Here is a 17,875-nt window from a genome sequence, read left to right as displayed (position 1 = left end):
GTCATTTTTCTTTTTAATAAAATAGTCCTATTCACTTTTTATAGTATTGAGATATATAAAAGCTGCTGCTACACCGTTGAAATTTTAATTTATTAAAACATTTTATGTAAGTTCTATTTTATGATTTAATGTTTTAGATTATCATTTTTCTGTAGTACTAAGAAATCTGATTTTTAGATGCAATAAAATCAATGTATTGCTGAGTTTTTTTTATCTTTTATTTAAAAAAAATATATCTGTGAAGATTTTTAAGTAGATAGAATTAAGATCATTTTATTTAGAAAAATTTTGATAATTTTATAATATAAAAATGTAAAACAAAAAATGCTATTTTCTATTAGATTTTGCTGTCTTATTGAAATAAAAATAATTATTTTAAAATGCTTATTTCATGTGACAATGGTATTATTAGGGGAAAAATGTGAACCAAATTCTGGTTTCTTTTAAGTTTCCATTTCTTTCCCATAGAAATCAAGAAAGGAAATGCTATAAGTAATCTCAATTTCACTTTAATTTTTCACTGCTGTTTTAATTTTTTATTTACTTTATAAACTCTGGGAAAACAATTTCGTTTTGTGTATCTTTTCAAACTTAAAGAGGTGTTTAAAATCAGCATTAGTGATGATTATTTTTGTATTCATGTATATTCAAGCTTCTATTGATCTAATCCCATCTAAGAGTTTATACATAGTCCTAAATTTATAATAGTTGGATTTGGGTGTTTGAAAGTAATGTTCGTTATGCATATGACTAAAATTTTGGTATTTGAAAAGTAAACATATACTATGGATATTATTCTAACAGTTTTACCCATAATATATAGACTTTTCAGGAAAATCCTTAAAAATTCAGAGAAGTTAGTGTCTTTAGCTTAAAATTATAGTGTTATTATAATGAGAGCAAAGGATTTGACCAATCATTTAGCATTGACTCCCAAAAGAAAACCTAATTTATCCTTCTTTTCTGAGATTTTATCTAAAGTTTACATTATAATTAAGTATCAGTGCTATTTCCTCTTAGGATTTAAGAGAACTATGTATTCAAGGAAGTTCATTATTACAGCAGATTTTTAAAAACAGATTATTAAAATTTTATGCTCATGACAAGTAGCATACATAATTTATTTATCCAAAGTTAATAAACCTTTACAGAATTGCAAGTTTTGAGTTAAATTGGGTTACATGGGTACCAACTTAAATGTTTCAATATGTTCACCATTCTTATTTGACCAAAAGTAAGGGCAGAAGTAAGGACTCACCTTAAAGATATTGAGAGAGCTTGTAAATAATATTGGGATACTTGTTGTAAATAACTGTAAATATATTATGTTTAAATCTCTTTAAGTTTACAAAGTGTTTATATTATTTAATTTGAGCCTCACAACAGTCCTGAGGCAGAAGGCAGAGTTCATAAGGCTCAGGAATGCAAATTCTTACCAACTCCTAAATCCAAACTATGTCATCCAGAATACCGAATAAATCACTCAAAATAGAAATAAAAATATCAATCAGGCCCCGTGCTTATGTTGGCTTAACCAGCACGTTCTTTCCCCCATATAGGCAGGCTACACAAGTGATATCCAGTTACTTGAGGATTGTTTGCTTAAATATGGAATTTTATTCCATATTTGGAATGTGAAGAGCGTGATTTAATTACATGTAGTGCTCCAACTCTGCATGTTTCAGAAGGCAGGAACATGACTCCTCAGTCACCATTGAATCGGTAGCATCGCATCCATTGCTTAGCATATAGCCTGTGCTGAGGATGTGAATACTTCAATGTATGTGGGGCAAGCTGAACTTGCCTCTGATGAAGCCCTGTCACCTCTGGGCATTATAGCAGTGTAACTGAGTGTTTCAGAGCACAGACTGTGGAGCTGAGAGCTGCTGTGTACCATCAAGTCAATTCTGACTCATAGTGACCCCGTGTGACAGAATAGAACTGCCCCATAAGGTGTCCTAGGCTGTAATCTTTACCAGGAGCAGATTGTCAGACTCTTTTCTCTCAAAAAGCAGCTGGTAGGTTCGAACAGCCAACCTTTCAGTTAGCAGCTGAGCATTTATCCATTGTACCACCACGGCTCTTTGGAGCTTAGACTGCCTGTGTTCAGATTCCAGCTCAACACTTATTAATTGCCTGACCTTGGGCAAGTTTCTGAATCACCTCTGCCTGGGTTTCCTCAAGTTTAAAATAAGGCAAATAATAGTTCCTGTCTCACAGAATTGTGAGATTAAATATGCATTATTAGATGTAAAGTGCTTAGAACAATATCTGGCACATAATTACCACTGTAGAAGTGTTGTTGTTATTAGTTTTGTTATTTTTACTATTACTTAAATAGGTATTGCAGTGTCTCCCTGCCTCTGAATTGTCCTCTTTGTTTCCATTACTGTACATTCCATGTACCTTCCCACAGATACCTTATTGACGCGTTCTTTGTATTAATATGTTCAATTAGGTTACAAGCTAGCCTGAGACCCATTCTGTCTCTTTAAAGGACTTTAGCTGTCTCTGCTCATATCCATCATATGTTGATTTGTACTTTAATTTCCTAGGGCAACCTTACTGTTAATTTCTTAGGAGGAACCTTCCTTCTGATCATCATGGCCATACATGGACTGCCTTCAGAATCCCATAATTACCATGTATAGGAGTGATTTTAAGATATATAAATGTCTACCCATTTGAGAAAACAAAAGTTTGATGCTATATTTATTAATCCATTATTATCAAGGTACAATTGTGATACTCTCAGTAAGCATCTATGCCTTATGAAAAAGTTGAACTTACTTTAAAAGATCATGATAGAATAAAAAGTCTAATCCTATTTTTAGAATTTCCAGATGTTACCTGTTTTAAAAACTTATTGAGCTCACTATTCATCATGGTGAGTGAAAGTTTTTATATCTAATAGTAATGACTAATAGTTACTGATGCTACCTTTTAGTCAAACGCTGGACTGTAAATCAGTACAGGTCCCAGATAAAAGTTTCATTGGTAAACAAGAATAATGTAGTTAGTTTTTCATAATGTCACAGTTTTAATGTTAAATATCCTTTAAAAAAATAACGGTGATAGTGATGATTGATGCTTATAAAGTGCTTACAATGTACTAGACACTGTTTTACCATTTTATATATTTTAATTTGTTTAATTCTTACCACAACCCTGTGAAATATTATTTGTATTTTTCAAATGAGGAAACTGAGGCACAAAGAGATTAAAAGCTTTTCCAAAGCTGCACAGCTAGTAATAATAAAAAATAGCATCTAACACATAGTTCTTGCTGTGTGCCAGGCATTCTTCTTAAGTGCTATATTTGTGTAACCCTCACAACAGTCCCATGAGGCGTAGGTACTATTGTTGTCCTCCTTTTACAAATGAGGAAATTGAGTCGCTGAAAGTCTGAGTACCTGGCCCAAGATTGCATAAGGTAAATTAGTGGTGGAGCCACTTAGTGGTCAAGCTCTTAACTAGTGTGCTGTTTCTGAGCAAGAGATGGTCAGAGGATATTTGTTTTTGTTTTTAATGTCCTAAAATGTTGGCATCTCTGTATTGATCACCTAAAGATTACTTTCAATTTTTTCTCATAGGTGAAATTGTGAAATTGAACTTAGCGGTGGCCTAGAGGAGCAACTCTAACTTAACACCTTACCCAATTTAATATTTAGTGCTCTTTTTGTGTTAAAAATGCATTACTATTTTGATACATTTTTGGTTTGACAGAAGAGAGCTATTCTCACTCCCTGTTCTCTCTGGTCACATACTGGCTCAGCCAATGTCTCAACCAGGTCCATGTTGTCGAGATAAGGAAATGGGAAGTTGGCAGCTTTTGGCCCCCGTGCTCATCCAAGGATTACTGAGTGTTCAGGTTGCTTACAGGACATCCAAATGTGAGTGAGATTGGCTTCAGCCTGGCAGAGTAGGCACAGAGGCCCAAGGTCTCGTCCTAGACCTGCTGCTGGCATGCCGTGGGATGCGCTGCCTTCTGAGGGCCTTATTGGCTCATTTTAAAATAAGGAGAATCCTGAGTCAACAAAAACATATGGAGCAGTTGCCGTGCCAGAGCTTTTACACACATTATCTAAATAAACTTTAATCATCACAACAACCCTGGTGAGGCTCTGTGAGAGATTAAACAACTTGCAAATAGTAGGATGGAACCATGATTCTCTAACGTGGTAGATTAGTACACATAATCTGAAAGCTATCTCCAGTATTAAATATATGTAATTCTATAATTTCATGTTGGATTCTTAAATGGGGCTATTTTTTAGAGGTGCTTATCTGTGCTTTGAATCTAGAATGTTTTTTCTGATCTTGCTACAAGATTTAACTTCCTCTTGACTTTTTAATTTCTTATATTTTAATATTCCCTTTTTAGTAATTTGGAAACCCTAGTGGCGTAGTGGCTAAGACCTACGTCTGCTAACCAAAAGGTTGGCAGTTCAAATCCACCAGGCGCTCCTTGGAAACTCTAGAGGGGTAGTTCTACTCTGTCCTGTAGGGTCGCTATGAGTCAAATTGACTCGACGGCAATGGGTTTGGTTTTTAGGTTTTTTATAGTAATTTAATTAGATTTGCCATAGTCTCTTTTTATCTAGTATTTGAATTTTGTACATCAAAATGCACCTAATTCTCGATTATCATTTAACACTCTCAATTTTTTTTTTAATTTTTCAGGGTGATATTCACCATTTTAGACACAGGGTATACATAAGTGTTTATAGGCTTCTCTTATTTTTTTGTTGAAACATATTGTGAATTGAGTGACCTTTTTTTCTGTACCTATAATTATTAAAAAACAAAAAGAGTGAAACTGCTACTATAAAAATATAGCTAACATATGAAATTGTAATGGAGACAAAAAAAAAAAAGGGAAACCTTTTCTCCCTAAATACAATGTGATACTGTAATAGAAAATAATCTCTTGGTGATAAATTAAGAGGCTTTACCTACTTTGGAGACTAAAATAGCCCTTAGCTATAGGTAAGTTACCTAAACATTACTAGATATGGAAAGAAACAGGGTAGAAAACAAATTTTTCCAACCAGAAGGCAAGTAAGAACTTGGCTGTCTTTGAAAAGATAGAATTGATTTACATGGTATAGTATCCTTTATCAGAATACTGTTTGTCCTGTAGTGAATCGTAATAGTCTGAATAAGCACTGAGTAATTTTTTTTAGATGAATCATCCTTACCTAAAAAGAACTCTTGGGATAGATAAAAATTAGAATAGTAAGTAAACAGCTTCATTTGAGTCCCAAAGACTACTTACTTTATTAAGAGAGATGCATTTCCTTGAAGAGAGGAATTCATTTACTGTCAGCTGATGACCAATCTCTTAAATTAGGCCTCAACTCCCGAGCAAGGTGGTCCTAACTTGGAGGATTATATATGACTTGGTAAAGAGAAAGGATCTCTCCCCGTAAACCAGAAGCCTCTCTGTGGCCTTTCCTTAGGTGTAATAACTTTTTGTCTTACAGGTACATGCCAGTGCGATTCAATGGGGTCAGATAAATCCAACTGAGCATAAATTCCAAAATTCCAGAAAGATAATTAGAGCATATTCACAGTTGGATCTTTAGCCTTGACTCTCATCTCCACTGTATATTGATGTTTAACAATCTTAGAACGCTTGGGTCCCAAATTACAGTCCAGTCATTGTTCTGCTCGTTACTGGAGAAGATAAATTATTTCCTTACAATTCTTACTCTAATTTTCTTACTAAATTGCTAATAATTTCCTTAAATCTTTTACTGATCATCAAATATCATTAATACCTAGCTTTGGAAGATGCATTTAACCCATAATTCTTCCAAAATTAAACCATAATTTTAAAGACCTGGCTATCCATTAATTCATTCTCTACCAAGTAATTGTTGAACACTTCCAATGTCCAGTTTCCCTTTTCATTCCTTGTAGTTCATGAAAAGGGGCATTAATGTCTCCTCTCAAACTCAGACAAATTAATAGCTGAGAGTACCAAAAAAATAAATAAAAATTACTGTTGAGTTGACTCTGACTCTTCCCAACTCCATGTGTTTCATAGTAAAACTGTACTCCACAGCATTTTTAGTGGCTGTGATCTTTTCAAAGTAGATCACCCAGGTACCTTGCTTCCAAGGTACCTCTGGCAGAATTTAAACTGCCAACCTTTAGGTTAATGGCTAAGTGCTTAACTGCTTTTATCACTCAGTGGCAAATTTATTTAAATTGGTTAGTTTATGTACACCTTGGAGCAACAAAATCAGATGAAAAGTGATATTGTATCATTGTCAGTACTTCATATTTTTTTTCAATTGCTGATGACATTAACTTTGATCACTTCGTTAAGGTGCTGTCTGCCAGGTTTCTCCACTGTAGTATTTTTCACTTTGTGATTGATATGTATCTTAGAGGGAGATACTCTGAGACCATGTAAAGATTTTTTTCCTCAGACTTTTAGCTACTAATTTTAGCATCCAGAAACAGTAGTTTTAAATGTTCTGAATTCAAGAAACAATAGTAAAATGTACAACACATAATTTGAATATGGTGAATTATGAATTATTTTAGAACATAAGTTACATTGCTGATGATATGCAAAGAAATAATATGAAACCAAATAAGAAAACCTTATAAAAATTCCCAGAACCACTAGGTAAAACTTAAATAAAATAAAGTACAATCCTAATATAATTTCTGGTTGACCATTCATTAGAAAAAGGAACATAGTATAGTAAGACTAAAAAAAAAAAAACAAAACTAGCTAGGAGGCAAATGGAGCCCCTGGTGGTGCAGAATGTTAACACATCAATGTCATCAGTCAGAACAAGGCCAGGGGCCATGAAGAGACCGTCAGTTGCTCATATGCAAGTTCAAGTCAAAACTGAAAAAAATTAGAACAAGACGAAGAGAGCCGAAGTGCAACCTTGAGTATATCGCACCTGAAATTAGAGACCATCTCAAGAATAGATTTGACACGTTGAACACTGTTGACCAAAGACTACTGATGACCAAAGACCAGACGAGTTGTGGCATGACATTAGGACATAATACATGAAGAAAGCAAGAGGTCATTAAAAAGGCAGGAAACAAGACCAAAACGGATGTCAGAAAAGACTCTGAAAGTTGCTCTTGAACAGTTGAGTAGCTAAAGTGAAAGGAAGAAATGAAGTGAAAGAACTGAACAGAAGATTTCATAGGACAACTGGAGAATACAAAATAAAACATTATAATGACATGTGCAAAGACCTGGAGATAGAAAACCAAAAGGGAAGAACATGCTCAGCATTTCTCGAGCTGAAAGAACTGAAAAAAAAAAAACTTAAGACTCGAATTGCAATATTGAAGGATTCTATGGGGAAAATATTAAATAACACAAGAAGCATCAGAAGAAGATGGAAGGAATACACAGAGTCACTCTACCAAAAAGAATTGGTAGATGTTGAGCCATTTCAGGAGGTTGCACATGATCAGCAACCAGTGGTACGAAGGAAGAGGTCCAAGCTGCACTGAAAGCGTTGGCAAAGAACAAAGCTCCAGGAATTGATGGAATACCAATTGAGATGTTTCAACAAATGGGTGCAGCACTGCAAATGCTTGCTTGTCTATGCCAAGAAATTTGGAAGACAGCTGTCTGGCCAAGTGACTGGAAGAGATCTGTATTTATGCCTGTCAGCAAAGCTGTAACCTTGAAGACTAAGGTGCACCTGACCTAAGCCATGGCATTTTCAGTTGCTTCCCATGCATGAAGAATTGATAACTTTGAATTATAATGTTGGTGAAGAATATTGAATATAGCATGAACTGCCAAGAGAATGAACAAACCTATCTTAGAAGAAGTACAACCAGAATGCACCTTAGGGGCAGGGATAGTGAGACTATGTCTCACATACCTGGGACATGTTATCAGGAGGGAACAGTCCCTGGAGAAGGACATCATGCTTGGTAAAGCAGAGGATCAGCGAAAAAGAGGAAGACCCTCAGAGATGAATTGACACAGTGGCTGCAACAGTGGGCTCAAACATAACAATGATTATGAGGATGGTGCAAGACTGGGCATTGTTCCGTTCTGTTGTGTATAGGGTCACTATAAGTCAGAATCGATTTGATGGCACGTAACAAAAACAACAACATGATTCTAAAGTAGAGATAAAACATACATATACTACCAATAATAAATATTTTAAACATACACCTTAGCTATCATCATCATCCCCAAAACTGAAGTATTTTTTAGCACCCCATGTTCTGGGAATTATCTTAAATTACTAGATTATCACTGAGTCCTTAACCACCTGCAGTGTTAGGTGGGAGCCCTGGTGGCACAGTGGTTAAGAGCTAAGGTGAGGTACAGCTGTTAATCAAAAGGTCAGCAGTTCAAATCCACTGGCTGCTGTCCAGGGCAAACTGAAAACATAGTTCTAATCCCTGTAGGTTATTATAATTTTAAAATAAATCACATGGCACATGTGCATAGAAACAAAATATGTATATCTACGTTTCAGCTAGTATCTATAGTATTTGTTAACCATTTTTGTCATGTGCCATCAAGTCACTTACAACTCATAATGACCCTACATGACAGGATGGAAAGAACCCTATAAGGTTTACTAGGCTGTAATCTTTGTGGCAACAGATTGTCAGGTCTTTGCTTCGTCAGAGCAGGTGGTGGGTTTGAACTGCTGACTTTTTGCTTAGCACCTACCATTTAACCACTGCACCAGCAGGGCTCCTTAATTTAACCATAACATAGTGGAAAGAATTTAAGCTCTGACATTAGACAGATCTTGGTTCAAAACTCAGCATTGAGTTTTACTCATTTGCTCATTTGTACATTACAGATTATGCAATTTAAGCCTGATTCCCGTAATGCAAAATGGAGGAATAATGTACTCTGAAGGGCTGTTGTGAGGGTTAAATGATAACCCATGCAAAGTGCACGTATATATATATAAAAAGCACTTAATAAATGTTCATTTTCTTTCCCAGTAATAGTAAGCAAACAAAGCAGGATTTTAGCATATTTGTGCTAAAGATGGAAAGGTCCTAGCAGGTTGTAAAGAGTCCAGGACCAGTGTGACTAATTTTAAGATGGACTTTTTTAACATTTACTATATAAAGCTTTAAAATATCTCAGTGCTGTTGGTTGTTGTAAAAATAAGCAGCACCTTTTTTTTAATATGAAAGTGTCAGTTACGGAACATGCCTGATCCTTTTATGAAAACTTTTAGAAACACAGTAAAGAACAGAGACTAATTCAACAAATGCCCACTTCCCGGCCACCCAGAACTAACAAACTCCAGCTCTCTGTCATATTTGCTTTAGATATTTAACTTTCCTCTTAAAAAAAAGATTAAAATATTTCCAATAAAACTGAAGCTCTTGTGTACGATTCCCCAGACCCTTTCCTCTTCCTTCCTCCGTCGGCCCTTCTCACTCATTAACTCAGGTGCTTCGTCCAGATAAGGAGCATAGTAGCAGACTGGGGACTACTGACTTTAATTAAACACCTTTCTGGTTTGAACGACACTGTTATTTACAGAGTCTCACGTTATTCTAGCCAGTACTTATTTTGAATGAGGTTAAAACCGTAAAAAAGACTACCACATTTTTAATTCTCACATCCAAATTCATCTGTCAATAACCAAAGCTTCCCATTAATCTGTAGCCATGCCCCAGCTTCCAGACTTGTTCAGAAGAGCTTGTATTATACAAAATACATATCTAGAAAGAATAGGGATTAAATCTTATTATAGATTTTATATATAATGATTAACAGCGTCTGGTATCAAATAGCTTTGTTCTGTTTTTGTTTATTTGTCTGTTGTTTTTCTTTTGTTGTTGTTTCCTAACAGCTTCATCACTGGTCCAGCTGTAGTCCCAGGGTACTTCTCTGTTGACGTGAATAATGTGGTGCTCATTTTAAATGGAAGAGAGGAAACAAAAGTCTTTTACGCCACCCAGTGGTTACTTTACGCCCAGAATTTAGTACAAACTCAAAAACTCCAGCATCTTGCTGTTGTTTTACTTGGAAATGAACATTGTAATAATGAATGGATAAGCCAGTTCCTCAAAAGAAATGGAGGCTCTGTTGAGCTGCTCTTCTTAATATATGACAGCCCCTGGGTTAATGAAGTGGATGTTTTCCAGTGGCCCTTAGGTGTAGCAACGTAAGTACAAAATGTTACTTCACATTTCTAGACCCTCAGACCTGAATTTCTGAATCAGGAAGATTGTGTTTTAAATTTGCAGATTTTTTTTTTTTTTTTGTATCATTAAGGACAGGTACAATCTCTCCTGGAGGCAAAAATATGCTTTGGTCTTATGCTTCAGTGACAATAATGATATTTTGGAGTATTTTATCTTTTTATGACAACACATGAGCAAAATTTCCTGTTCCTGTTTTAAAACCCCAAGGCATGAGGTGAATTTTCAAGCTTATCAAGAGTGTTTTAAGGAGATGCTTAGCAGAGAATGGCAGACAGACTTTCTTAAAACAGTTACTGAATCTATGTAATTTGAAAGAAAAAAACAAACCTTTAATAATACTGCCTTTAAATCTTATTTCGAGGGCAGTAATATTAAAAGCACACTGGGCCCTTGAGTTTGGGAGGATTGTGACACGCTCAGATCTGCCACTAAGACTGGTTGAATTTGTGCAAACCTAGTATGTAAAATGAGGGGTCAACTATGTGATAGCTAAGGTTTCTCAATATATTTGCTATATGTAAAGTCTGTCTCCAGCTATAAAGTGGAAAATATATTTCATATCTTTCTGTTATTAGAAAGGTTTTAATTTAGAGTAAATTGAACTTAAGAGTAAGTTGCCACTAGTGTATAAACTTCTTGAGGGCAAGAATTTTTGTTTCTTTTCACTGCTTGATCCCCAGAACCTAATACAGTACCTGGCATAAAGGAAGAACTCAATAAATATTTGTTGAGTGGATGAATTATGAAGAATCTCACTGACATGATGGGGACTTAGACTGGTGCCTAGTTGGCTACACAAATGTCACCTGGGAAGCACATTGATAAGACATATTTCTTGGCCCAGCACCCTAAGATTCTGGCTTAGAAGGTTTGACGTAGGGCCAGACAAAAAGATTTTTGTTAAGTACAGCTAAGTTTAAGACCTTCTGAAAAAGCTGTCTCTTTGTGTAGAGCCCACATTTGTGAAATATTTTGAAAGAAAAATTTACTATTTTACAGTAACTCTATACAGTATAAGACAGAAACTCTTTGCAATTCTGGTGCTAGACTAGGCCAATATCTTCCTTATGGATCAATTCTCAGCTGGGGACAATTCCCGCCCCCCACCCCGGAGACATTTGGCAATGCCTAAAGACATTTTTGCTTCTCACAAAATGTCAGTAACGCCAAGGTTGAGAAACTTTGTTATAGATGGTTATGTAAAGCTTTTCTCTTACGTGAAAGTTGTATTTCAGACCCACAATTTGATCTCTGTTATTTCCAAACCCATTTCAACAGGCCTTTCCTGTATGTTTTTTTGTTGTTTCAATCTACTCAAAAAGCCCTTGGAATTAATTTTACAGAACTCTTTGCTATAGCAATATGTATTCTGTAATCTTTCCATCTCCTAGCTAAAACATTATGATCGTGATCATTGTGAATGTAGGTGATGCTTTTTTTACTTTAAAGGTCTTGAATTCAACCCTGTGTAACATTTGCAGGTGAGTAATGGAAGTTGATGAATGTAAACACCAAAGAGGTTTGGGCACATAATCTCGTGGCAATTTTGTGAAATGTCCATGCAAGATTCCTTTTTTTTTTTTTAACTCAGTAGATCCAGGGACTTTTCCAAAGTAAGCATGGAAAATTACAAGTTGGGGTTTAGAAAATAATATTTTAAAACTCTTCTCTACATCACCATGCTTCCTAAAATGTTGAATTTTGAGAATTTTGCCAGTCCATTGGTCGTACATTGTTAACTCATGTGCTTACCTTTTATAGATACAGGAATTTTCCGGTCGTGGAGGCAAGTTGGTCAATGTTACATGATGAGAGGCCATACTTATGTAATTTCTTAGGAACCATTTATGAAAATTCATCCAGACAAGCTCTGATGGACATTTTGAAACAGGATGGGAATGATAAGCTTTGCTGGGTTTCAGCAAGAGAACAGTAAGTTCTATGTTTACTTGATTCATCCATTTCGTTCCCTTGTCTGAGAGTCGCTTTGTGTGGCAGCACAGAAGGTCTCCAGGGAAGCATTGTTAACTCCATTAATATCGGTCTCTCCCGAGAAGTTACGTTGATAACTAAAGCTGTGAAAGAAATACAATAGAAACTGGGTGTATACATTTAAAACAGGGAGAATCTCCTACACAGGCAGCCCCCAGGATATAAACGAGATCCGTCCCTAACTGTGCCTTTAAGTCGAATTCATAAGTTGGTAACAGGTGCCTATGGTTCCTATTTAGCCTTACTTTAGTGCAAGAAAAGGCTCAAAGCCTTTTCAGTGGTCTAAAAGCAGCACATGATTGTGATGAAGAATTTGTTGCAAGTAGGGGTTAGTTCAATCATTTCAAAATGAGGGCAAATTTACATAACATTAAAGGGCAGGTACAAGTTGTCTGTAAGTCGATGTTCATAACCCATGGACTGCCTGTAGTTATAATTCATACAGTTGAAGAGGAATACTAATACCTGTCATATGCCAATTACTAGGATGTCCTCAATAATATTTGTTAGTCAGACTTGATATACAGGACCATATGAATGCCACTAAGGTCTTAGGTTCATCCCTGAGATGTTCGTCAGACCAGCCCAGTATACCAAGACTCAAAAGCATTACTCCTCACACTTTCAGGAACCTGACACCACCCTGGAGACAGGGGCACATGTTGGTCTTTGAATCCCCAGATCTAACATAGTACTTTGCACAAGGTAGGCCTAGAATAAATGGTGAGTGGATGGAAGGATAGATGGATGAATAGGATTAAAGAGATTTCAGATCTTAGTTGACTTAGCCAACAACTAGAATTGTAAACTTTCTTTTTTTACATGGTAATCAGGAAACAGGTATTCATGGAGTAAAGGAAGAAATTTTGGAATTCTTCATCTTATTTTTAAATAAACAACTGGAATTTTGTATATATAAAGCAGAGTCATTAAAGAAGTGAAGCCTAAAAAATATCCTTCTAGATCTAGAATTTGTTTTTTAATTGTAGCAGATATGCTTTTCTAGAATGGATAACTCCCAACTCTGTTGTTAATGTAATTATTATATTCAGTCAGTCAACAAATACTTATCAAACAACTACTGTATGCCAGAAACTGTCTTAGCTAGTAGGGATACCACAGTAAACAAAGCTGTCAAAAGTCCATGTCATCTTGGCCCTTAAATGCTTGTTGGAGAAGACAAATAAAACATATTAAGTGTCAGAAGGTAATAAGTGCAGTGTGAAAAAGGTAAGCAGAGAAGGGGTACAGAGAGGGCTGGGGATGGGGCATTATTGCTGTTTTAGCAGGGCAAGGAAGGCATTAGTGAGAAGGTTACATTTAAGCAAAGATCTGAAGAAGGTACTGGGATGAACCATGCATATATTAGGGAGAAGAGTATTCCAGGCAGAGGAAATAGCAATGCAAAGACCCTGAGGCAGGAGCATGCTTACCGTGTTTGAGGAACAACCAGGGGCCAGTGTACCTGGAGTAGAATGATGAAGACAGTTTAACATAACAAAATTCATTGTAGGAATAGAATTATTCTAGTAACTCCTCGCAGTCGAGCCTGGAGGTGGGGTAGGTGCCCTCCTTCCTTTTCATTGCTGCTTCCAGACCATTTTCTTGTCCTTCCTAAAACCCCCAGTTTTAAATCTTGTGCCAGCAGAGAAAACCAACACTACCGAAGTCTTAATTGTAGGTGATTTCCAAATCTTCGTAGATGGTCCCTCCATCACCTTGGTCTTGCAGTTCCTTTGCCTCCTCTCCTCCAGTGATAGGGGCCTCCTCCTGATCTCAGCCATTCACTTTAGTGGTCATTTCTTAGATTGTGTCCTTACACATAACTGCAATGTCTCCGTAATCTCAAATTCTAACATTCCTCTCTATAACCCCCATTTCCTGTCACTCAGGCTTACTCCCTGTAATAATCTGATGCCAGCAATCCTAGTGGGCCTTCAAGTCCATTGTTGCCACCACCTTTTCCTTGTCCTTTGCTCTGCTCATGTCTTCACGCTCTTCTTTACCCCACTTACCTTTCATAGTCAATCACAACTGCATATACTTTCAGCTCCCTAATCCGTCAAACACCAACTCTGGTTAAATCCAGCTCTCTACCGGCTCCATACTTGCACCCAGGCAGCTGAACTTAGTTGAAGAAAGGTGCTAATCGATTTCACTTTAAATGCATGACCTTGAACCTCAGGTGCCCAGCAGTCATACATTTTCCTAGTCCATGTATTCTTCCGCTTCCATAAAAGACTGTTTCATGCCTTCGTCTCTAAACCCTGACACCTTTTCCCCCAACTTCTCATATCTTATGACTCTGTTTCTTATTTCAATGAGAAAATAGGAAAAGTCAGGAGAGAACATCTAGCTTTCTAACTGGCCTTTCAGCCTCTGCCCTTACTCCTGTGCAGTCTATTCTCAACACAACAGCCACATTGATTCTGATAAAATACAAACCAGTTTCCATCAAGACAACTTCGACTCGTGATGACCACATGTGTGTCAGAGTAAAACTGTGCTCCTAGGATTTTCAGTGGCTGATTTTTTCAGAAGTAGATCACCAGGTCTTTCTTCCAAGGTGCCTCTGGGTAGACTCAAACCTCCAATCTTCCTATTAGTAGCTGAGCGTGTTTACCATTTGCACCACTGAGATACTCCCTAATAAAATATCAGTTAGATCATATCACCCCTTTGATCAAAACTCTACATGATAGGGCCCCTTGTGGCACTCTGGCCTCATCTTCTGCATCTTTTTTTTAGTGTCAGGATTAAGTGAAGCTTAGGGTTTGCAGCAGGGTTAGTGTTATGGTTATGGTTAGAGTTAACTTTAGGGTTGGAGTTGGATTTGTGGTATGAAATTAGGTTTAAGGTTAATGTCAGGTTTAGCGATTAGGTTAGGGTTAAGTTTGGGGTTAACATTAGGGTTAATATTAGGCTAGAGTTATAAGTTTATGGTTAATATTAGGATAAGGTTTGAGGTTGTGTTTGGCTTGGTTTGGGTTAGAGTTAGGGTAATGGTTAGCTTTAGGGTTAGGGTTAACATTAAGAATGGTAATAGAGTTGTGTTTCCAGATAGGGTTAGGTCTGGGGTTAGGGTTTAAGGCTAGAGTTAGTTTGTTTTTTTTTTCGGGGGGGGGGATTGTTTTTGTTAACTAATATTTTATTGTGTGTTCGGTGGTTTACACAGCATTTTAGGTTCTCATTCAACAATTCTTACACAAACTGTTCAGTACTATTGGTTATATTCTTAACAATGCATGAATATTCTTATTATTTCTGTCCTGGTTGTTGTGTTTCCTTTAGTCTAGTGTCCCTGCCACCTTACATTCTCATCTTTGTTTTGAAGTAACTTGACCGTTTGATCACATATAGGTGATTCTCATCTTCTACATCTTTCCCCCTTGGTCACCTTACTTCAGCCATCCTAACTTCCCTGCTGTCTCTTGAACATGCCAAGGAACAAGAGCCTTTAGCTGTCTCGTGGCCTTTAGCTGCTCTACAGTCTGTTCTCCCCTTAAATTGCTGCATGGTTTGCTCCCACATCGCCAGCTTACTGCTCACATGCCCCCACAATGGGACTTTCCAGGTCACCTATTTAAAACAGCACCCTATCCCCTTGGGAACTCCCTCCCCACTTCTCTGCTTTATTTTTCCTCCCATCACTAATCCTTTCTAAATTATTGACTGTTTTGACTTGATTACTGCCTGTCTCCACTAGTAGAACTAGGATATAAATTCCATGAGGGCAGGGATTTGGAGGGTGGTGGCTGTTGGGGTGGAGAGAGTACCGAGCACTCAGAAAATACAGGTGAATTAATATTATTTGTTGACACATTTTATGGTGACGCTAGATTTAAAAAAACATGAAGCTGTAGATTTTTCAAGTTTAGGATTCTTCAATATTTTCAAGAGGCTTATTTAAGCAAGATTTCAGTTCTTTCTTTTGCCTGTCATTTCTGTAATGTGTTTATCATTTCCTGTGATGGACATTAAAAGATAAAATCCTTTCTTTCACAGAAGATATGCTTAGTAAAGTAAAAACTAAAGTTATGTTTCTGATATTCTAGGTGGCAGCCTCAGGAAACAAATGAAAGCCTTAAGAATTATCAAGATGCCCTGCTTCAGAGCGATCTCACGCTGTGCCCAGTAGGGGTAAACACAGAGTGTTACAGAATATATGAGGCTTGCTCCTATGGCTCCGTTCCTGTTGTCGAGGATGTGATGACACCTGGCGGCTGTGGAAATACGTCTGTTTACCATAATGCTCCTCTGCAGTTGCTCAAGTCCATGGGCGCTCCCTTCATCTTTATCAAGAACTGGAAGGAACTTCCTGCTGTTTTGGAAAAAGAGAAGACTATAATTTTGCAAGAAAAGATTCAAAGGAGAAAAATGTTACTTCAGTGGTATCAACACTTCAAAACAGAACTAAAAATGAAGTTCACTAGTATTATAGAAAGCACGTTTTTAATGAATAATAAAGGTTAACTCTTAATTATCTTTTTGAACTAAGGTCTGATTTTTTTTTTCATCATTTCTAATACTGGATGTGTGTGTGTTTATAAATGTTTTTAAGGTACCTTCATAAATACTAGATGATATAATGTTGACTGAGCACTCCCCTATTGGGCCACTCCTGTGAACAAGCTGAAAATGCAGTTAAAACGTTACTCAAACTCATTTCTACAAAGTGGAATGATTGAATGGTTCTCAGCTCTTCTCATCCAAGAATACTCAATCTAGGGAAGCAGCATTGTGTTGCGGAAAGACTGGGTTAAAACCTTGCCTCTGCACCTCATCTGTGGCTGACCTTGAACAAGCCACCTAAATGTTTTGAAGACAGTTCCTTTCAGTGTAAAATGGAGGTAATGGTATCTCACAGGGTTAGTTGTAAATATGAAGTAAAATAATATATAAAGTATCTAATATATGTAGTAAACTCTAGTAATTTCTCTTCTAATCTATTTTTCTTTTCTCATAGTTACTACAGGGTTAAGTTTGAATAATTTTACACATACTCATTTATATAATTTGGGAGTTACCATGTGCCATGTTGGCAATTATGTAAACAAATCTTGCTGAGTTAGACTTGTAGATTACTCAGGATTATATTGGGTAGATTGAAGCAGTACCTGAATGTAGATCACAGTCCATATAAAACAAGGATTGGAGCAGTCAGCCAGGGGATCTATGTCTAAACAGAAATATTAAAGTATAGAGTGAAACTTTAGGCAAGTCTACATGAGAGTACTTTAAGCAAAGGCTGTCTGATACCCTTGAAGAGAAGTGGCTTTGATCAAGGCCTTTTATCTTCAGGTTTTTGGAGTCCTGAAATAATGCTGGGAACTGTGGGCTCAATCATTCTCTGGCCCTGGCTTTTTATATTCTCAGGAATCCTATGGCTTAACTCCTGTGAAACGAGGGGATTAACGTCATTACACCCTTCTAGAAGCTTTGTGTTTTCTTTTTTTAATCGTACTTTAGATGAAAGTTTTTATAGAGCAAATTAGCTTCTCATTAAACAATATGTATATTGTTCTGTGACGTTGGTCACCAACCCCCTGACACGTCAACACTCTCCCCTTCTCAACCTTGGGTTTCCCGTTACCAGCTTTCCTGTCCTCTCCTGCCTTCTCGTCCTTGCCCCTGGGCTGGTGTGTCCATTTAGTCTCATCTATGTGGTTGAGGTACAGGTATTGTT

The 17,875-nt window shown here is 36.8% G+C and overlaps 1 protein-coding gene across 1 annotated transcript in view; it reads left to right on the top strand.

Annotated features, from left to right (window-relative positions):
* RXYLT1 (ribitol xylosyltransferase 1) overlaps window positions 1-16,677 on the top strand; it is a 28,843-nt gene extending 12,166 nt beyond the window's left edge. Inside the window, exons 4-6 of the mRNA XM_003405577.4 lie at window positions 9,843-10,157; window positions 11,959-12,129; window positions 16,245-16,677. Of these exons, the coding sequence (XP_003405625.1) occupies window positions 9,843-10,157; window positions 11,959-12,129; window positions 16,245-16,662 (904 nt within the window). The 3' untranslated portion in view covers window positions 16,663-16,677. The remainder of the gene's footprint in view (window positions 1-9,842; window positions 10,158-11,958; window positions 12,130-16,244) is intronic.
* Window positions 16,678-17,875: the final 1,198 nt, after the last annotated feature.

The sequence above is a fragment of the Loxodonta africana genome, chromosome 4, assembly GCF_030014295.1.
Source record: "Loxodonta africana isolate mLoxAfr1 chromosome 4, mLoxAfr1.hap2, whole genome shotgun sequence".
Taxonomy (NCBI): Eukaryota; Metazoa; Chordata; class Mammalia; order Proboscidea; family Elephantidae; genus Loxodonta; species Loxodonta africana.
The sequence above is the reverse complement of the archived record's forward strand: the minus strand, read 5'-3'. Positions and strand labels throughout refer to the sequence as shown.